Genomic DNA, 6,973 nt, shown 5'->3' on the forward strand with positions numbered 1-6,973 from the left:
TAATGATTTCCAGCGCAGAAAAGTGGGAAGCAGTTGCGAGATACGTGAAATTCGTACTCCGCTGCAAACGAGAGGACGGTTGTCTACTGAGGACACCCGAATGAAACGCCCCTACAAAAGAGCAGCCCCAAGGCTCTAACAGCGCGCTCCTGCATCTGAAGACATGCAGAATTGCGGTGCCAGATGCGGGATTCTTGCGCGGCCGGTGGGAATTTGGGTTTTAGTGGGTAGCCCAACACGCTTCGGTGGGAGTCCCACACTCGGGGAAGGTAGTATAGAGACTAGCGCCCCGGCCAGTGCATAAAGCATTTCCCTCTCCTACGAAAAAAAAAATCCTATGGTTTGACGTAATTATTATTTTATTTTAACTAAATTCGACTTTACAAACAGGTGGCAACCCTATTCGTAATATTTTTAAGCTAAAACCTTCTTAAACCTCTTTCGTCTGACTCGCTTATGGTGATACCTATCTATTTCAATTACCTAATTCCTTCAATTCAAGTGGAATTTGATTTTTTAAACAGGTGGCAACTCTGTACATGTAGTTAATACACATTTCGATTATTACCCATCTCTTAATTATTCATTTAAAATATAAAAAAAATTTAATTTAATTTTTTAACAATCTAATTTTTTAACAGGTGGCAACTCTTTAAAAAAATAAACCTTCTATTGTCCACAGGTTAAGATTTTTAATCTGACACTTCATTTTTGAAAATGGAACGAATCGTGCAGATCTCAAACCACTGACAAAAAATGAGAAAATTATTTTATTCCTTAGCGAAAAACGCATTACTTCAGAAAGTGCAAAAAATGAGCAGGTTTTTATTTCTTCTCTTGAAAGCTAAAAACCTGTACTATTTAATAAAATAATAAAAAATAACCTATTTTTACATGTATTTTTTACTCATTCCATTAAAATCTTAGCATTTTTTGAAATTTTGTTTAACAAAATCATTTTTTTTTGAACACCGCAGGGACACGCTGTGTTTAGTTTTATCCCAAAATTTTAATTCCTGTAATTCTCTACTATCTATATGGAAACAAGAAACGTCAAACCAACATTTTATTTTAAAGAATATATTTTTGACATTTTTTTCCTTGAAGAGCTTACGCCTGGCTATGCTTTTATTAAAATTCTTAGTATAAAATTTGTCGACTTTAGTGGCTTCCTGGCGGCATATAATAATTTTTTTAGGGAAATGTCTGTTTAATTCTTTTTAGTGGATAAATTGTCTTTACAGAAATACCAAACAAGTTCACATTGCAGATAACGAATTTTTCGATTTATGCCCACTTAGGCGGCACTGTGCGACGCTCAAATAATTAAAAAGTTATAGCTCTGACCTTTAATTAGGTAAGAATTATGTAACTATCGAATATTATGTGCAAAAGATCTGTTGAAAAAACTGAATGCATCGCTAGTTTTTTCTACTTTTTGTTAGATAATTGTAATTATTATTTTTTTCTCATTAAACGTCTTATTGTGATTGAGTTCCGTGTTTTCTATTATTATTTAGCAGAAACCACACCAAATAATATTGACCGGTTTTACTATGCAAATTCTTTTCTGTGTGCCGTCTTCAGCTCGAAAGCAACAACATTTTTGTGATAATTGTCAAAATTACCACGCAGCGAAATAAAGATAAAATTGAATGTGAAAAAGTTGACAGCCAAGTTCACAAATCAAATAAAAATCCATTCAAGGCGAATTTAATATTTATTGAGGAGTGGGACTTGGCATGCAATATATGTTGAAAATTTGCGTTCATCGGCCTCGAAATATGAAAGCGCATTGAGCACATGGAATGGACCATCATAACGGATTTGACAGATTATGACTGACAGCGGTGAGTAATTAATTACAAGCTATTCATTACAGTTGAACCTTTTGAAGAAATCCCCCGTGAACTAAGCAGCTCTGAGACCCTCATCATCCGTGATTCCGATAACTCAAATGCTTATAAAAAAACGGGGTCCGTTTTTAATAAAATAACAAGATCCTGGAAAGTAAAATTTTTATTGTCATATCCACCTATTTAGAACCTCGCATAAGCACACATTTTTCAAACCAATCACATAAAAAAGGATTAAAAATGAAATACAAAAACTAAAATCAAAAAACGCTGATGACGTTACATGTTCTCCAAATTCCGAAACAATCAAAAGAATGGAATGAAGAATTCTTTGGAAAAAGCTTTAGAAAAACCTGACGCATTTCGTTTGCCTTGTAAGCTGTGTTTAAACAACGATCTTGCCATGATGCTAGAGTCTTCAAGTGAAAATGAATGTCAGGACGATACATCCGACATTTGCAGCCCCGATGCAATTCTCAAAAAGGAATTGTTCTTGCACCGAAATAAAAAATAAATAAAATTGAAAGTCCTCTCAACTGGTGCAAAGTCAATCGAAAAGAAATTAAAATATTGTTAAATTTCACACGTAAATGTGAGCGAGTATTTATTTAATGGCTTTAATTGAAAAGGCAGCAACATTAATTTTGATTAACTATGATGTTCCAATTTTAAAATGCAAGTACTAAACGTAATAAGTCTTATTAAAATTTACTAACTTTTCAATTTTTTTATTTACCTANCGCGAATGTGCTGACTGTTTGTTTGATGACAGGAGATACTTCGTCTTGTCCTCGTTTACCACCAGACCCATGCGCTTTGCTTCCCTATCCAACTTGGAAAAGGCAGAACAGACTTCGCGGTTTTTGTTACCGATGATGTCGATGTCATCGGCATAAGCCAGCAATTGCACGCTCTTGTAGTAAATTGTTCCTGAGCGGTTCAGTTCTGCAGCTCTTATTATCTTCTCCAACATCAGATTAAAGAAGTCACATGAAAGGGAGTCGCCCTGTCTGAAACCCCGTTTAGTGACGAACGGCTCGGAGAGGTCTTTCCCAATTCTGACGGAGTTCGTGGTATTGCTCAACGTCATTTTACACAGCAGAGTTTTGAGGGGGATGCCAAATTCAGACATAGCGGCGTATAGGCAACTCCTTTTAGTGCTGTCAAAAGCGGCTTTAAAATCGGCAAACAGATTTGGCGTATTGTGAATACCTGGTCTATGGAGGATTTTCCATGTCTAAAGCCACGCTGATAAGGCCCAATCAGTTCATTGACGATGGGTTTCAGTCTTTCACACAATACGCTCGATAAGTCCTTGTAACCTATGCTTAGAAGGCTGATCCCGCGGTAGTTGGCGCGAATGGCGGGGTCACATTTTTGTGGATTGGGCAGAGCACACTTAAATTCCAGTCGTCGGGCATGCGTTCATCTGACCATATATCACCTAATTTACTTACCTAAATTATTTCTTAAAGATACTTGACCGCATTCGCATCCGCGGATGTCTAAAGTTCCACATTCGCAACATCCCTAATATAGATTTATTGTTCGTAAATAATTATAATAACTAAATAGAAAAAAATAAGAGGATTGATGGAATGGTTAATTAAAGATAACTGCCGTAAGAAGTACTGCATCTACTTGTGTTCGAAGCTTCCGCAGAAGATAACGACCAACTTTACTAACACTTTCAATTCTTCTGTGCAATCTGCATTATTGATAAAATTTCTTACTAATTCGACTATTCAAACCAAGTGTTGTTTTCTGCATATCAATTTGAGTAATTATTTATTGATTCACAATAGAATGCTTTCTACTTTCACTATAAAATACTAATTATCTTACATTACCATCTCTAAACTCACTTTCTTTTAAAAGTTTCTTAATCAATTGTCATTTCAAAATTCGAAATTTATATGCGAGATTCGTAATCAGCGATCCCAAACCCCCAAAATACCCTGTTTTGATAGAGTTTAAGATTTTTTAATTTTTGTGATCGCCATATTGGATGCGCCATTTTGAATTTTTGAAATCTGACTTCACAACTCGTACTAAGCGAGCTCAAAAACATATGGATACAAAGTGGTGTTAAAGGTTCTTTGAGCAAATAGTAGTCCACCTAGATTTGGGTTTCAGACCACTGTGTGCGGTCCTTCGCCAGAAGATTTTCTTACTTTTTGTTTTAAATAGTACCAATATTAAGCTAAATATTAATAATAGCTGTATGATGGGGGTAATATTCCTCATCAAAAAAAGTAGATGTGGTACGTAAACTACAAAAAAAATTGTAAATCTAGAGGATTTAAGAATCCTGGCACAATTGTAAAATCCAAAAGCAAAGTAAAAACAATAAACAATGATACGGGTTTCATCATACTATATTTTCATTACTTTCATTCTATCGCCACATACCTCAAAATTCGATGATATATATCTAATTCCGTCAATTGCTCTTTATCGATACACATATGCTGCTCGGATTGGACTTCTCTAATTTTCATTTTTACTTCGTGCCATGTCGTGTTGTCTAATTCTTTCTGAAAAAAATATGTTAGATTATACTTTGAACAATAAAGCACAAAAAATTTCGCACCTGAATTTGGCTTATTGTTAAGATTTTTTTAGCAAAATTTTAGCAGGGGTTTGAAAGTTTTACTTAAAGGATTGAATTAAAAAATTGCTAATTTCACAATAGACATAGTGCAGTCTAGCAAAACATATTTTCATGCTCATACATAGTAAATAAATGTAATAAACGTCACGTTGCTGAAAGAATGTCGTAACCCAACAAATAAAAATTCTAGAAAAAGTGCATTGGAGTTCTAATCTCCTATTTTTTCTTGAACCAATTAAAACATTTCACTGCATGGTTAAGTGCTTACAAAATTTTCGATTTAATAGGGAAAGGAAATTGTTTTACACTGAGAAAAAAAAAGTTGTAATATTAAGAAAAATGTTATGAATTTATGGTTTGATACTTTAGCATTAAAATTTACTACTTTAGGTGGAAATACATTTTCAAATTTGAATTTAAAATGAATGTATTCTAGTCTGATACGAGCGTTTTAAAGTAGTGACACTGACGACTGCTGGTGCGAGGAAGAAAAAATGATCAGAAGGGGGCAAAACGAACTCAAAAGAATAGTGAGATTTTATTTGTGATAGAACACTTGTAGGCAGTGATGCCAGTAGTACAATATTTTTCACAAATATGAACTCATTTGAGGGATTAGGACATTGGGGATTTTTTTAACCTGATTTGGAAATATACGTATTTTGTTTTTAAAAATAATGTGGGTTATGTCAATAATATCTATAGTTGTACGAATATTATCAGTATTTTTTGTAGAAACCGAAAATCAACTCCGCCCACAAGTATAAATTCTATAGAAATGCATAGATAAATACACATATGTGACAATTACTCATTTAAAACATGGTCTGGCATCCTTATTTGAGCGTGGAAAAGCACTTCTTTCAGTGATGCCAGAAGTGAGCGTACACAAAATTTTTACCGATAATAACTCATATGAGAGATTTGGATATTGGGAATTTTTCCAAGTCTAGTAGGATATATGAGGAATATAAATACAAAGAATATTGATTATATTAATTAAGTTGCTAGATAAGTATATGAATATTATCAGTGTTATATATAATAAACAAAAATCAACCTGTCCGCCCATTAGAACTTTCGCTCTAATAGAAAAATATACATTGTGCATTTACTTAATACATGGTCTGGCATCACTGTTTGAGCATAGATGTGCTCAGCTAACTGTTGCCAACGCAGTTTCGCGCGTTCGTTGGAAAAGTAGGCACAATAGTGCCATTTTTGGCACTTTCATTCGCAGAGGCACTTTCGGCACAATTCATTCAGTTATGGCACAATCATAACTTACAGAAATTTAGCATAAAATGGCAATATTTAACAAACAATCATAAAATTAAAATCACTTAAAAATTAAAAGGACTGTTTTATGAAACTAATAAAAAATTATCAATGTAAAGAAGAATAGTCAAAACTGGTCAAAATGCCGAACTGCTATTATTTTGCACATAGATATATAGATGAACATGCCCGAATAGCTATACTTCCGTGTTTTCTCCCTTCGTAATTGGAATATTGTGTTATTTTACTATGAATTCTGGGGAATTGATGAAACCAAGTTTTTCTGAAAGTCTGGATTGTATATAGAAAAGAAATTTCTCAGTTCTCCCATGTTGGCGATTTTAAGCCCTTTTCTAGTTTCAAGTTGGTGGTCGCAGTGTAGCATTTAAAACAATTAATAGTGATTAAAATACAAATATTTATACACACAAAAGACCTTTTTGCCGACTTCGGGCCGAAGAATCTGGGCTTGTAATTTATTTTTAACAAAAACGGCCGCTAGGGGGCGCTTTAGTTTAAAAAAACATGGAAGGAATATGAAGGAAAAGTGCAAACAATGCTTCTCAACCAGCAGCCGCAGTGTTTTTGGTAAAAATAAACGCCTTTTGATAAAAAATAAACTGCAGATTCAGATTCCTCGTGCCCGAATATCTCCAGAAAAGTATTTCGATGGTATGAATATTTTCTTTTTAAACACTTTTAAACATTTTAAACGTCTGCGACTACCAATTTCAAATTGAAAAAAAAGCTTAAAATCGCCAACCTGGGCAAAATGAGAAATTGCTTTTCCATATACAATCCAATGTTTCAGAAAAACTTCAAAATTCAAAAAAATTCAATAAATAATTTCACTACTTTTTTTTAAATATTGCTCTTAAAAAGCCTTAAAAGAAAGCAATTTTAATTTTGTGGTACTTTCATCTTCTTTTCGGCACTATTTTTCCAGTCCATTAGGAACATTTTGAAATTTTAAATTCCATCCCTGGTTCGTTATAAATGAGTATACATTAGACCGTTCGTTATTTTAACTATTTTTTTAAATATACAGTTTGCCGGGCTCAAAAAGATGTCTTTTGGTCTAAAAATAAGCAGTGCAAAATTTTATTCGAATATGATAACTCTAAGTACTTGCGCGTTGCATTTGAAAATTTAGAAAACCATATGCACTCTGGGAAAAAAATTTCTAACAAAATAGTTGAAAGTCGTGAATTTTATAGTCATTTGC

At 33.6% G+C, this 6,973-nt stretch overlaps 1 protein-coding gene across 3 annotated transcripts in view; it reads right to left on the reverse strand.

Moving 5' to 3' along the window:
- LOC108358715 (autophagy-related protein 9A-like) overlaps positions 1-6,973 on the reverse strand; it is a 244,591-nt gene that overhangs the window by 68,514 nt on the left and 169,104 nt on the right. For all 3 annotated transcript variants that reach the window (XM_017610180.1, XM_017610179.1, XM_017610178.1), the window contains one exon: positions 4,269-4,393. In XM_017610180.1, the coding sequence (XP_017465669.1) occupies positions 4,269-4,393 (125 nt within the window). The remainder of the gene's footprint in view (positions 1-4,268; positions 4,394-6,973) is intronic.

This window comes from Rhagoletis zephyria, unplaced genomic scaffold (assembly GCF_001687245.7).
Source record: "Rhagoletis zephyria isolate East Lansing unplaced genomic scaffold, Rhagoletis_zephyria_1.1 Rzeph_scaffold_00287, whole genome shotgun sequence".
Lineage (NCBI taxonomy): Eukaryota > Metazoa > Arthropoda > Insecta > Diptera > Tephritidae > Rhagoletis > Rhagoletis zephyria.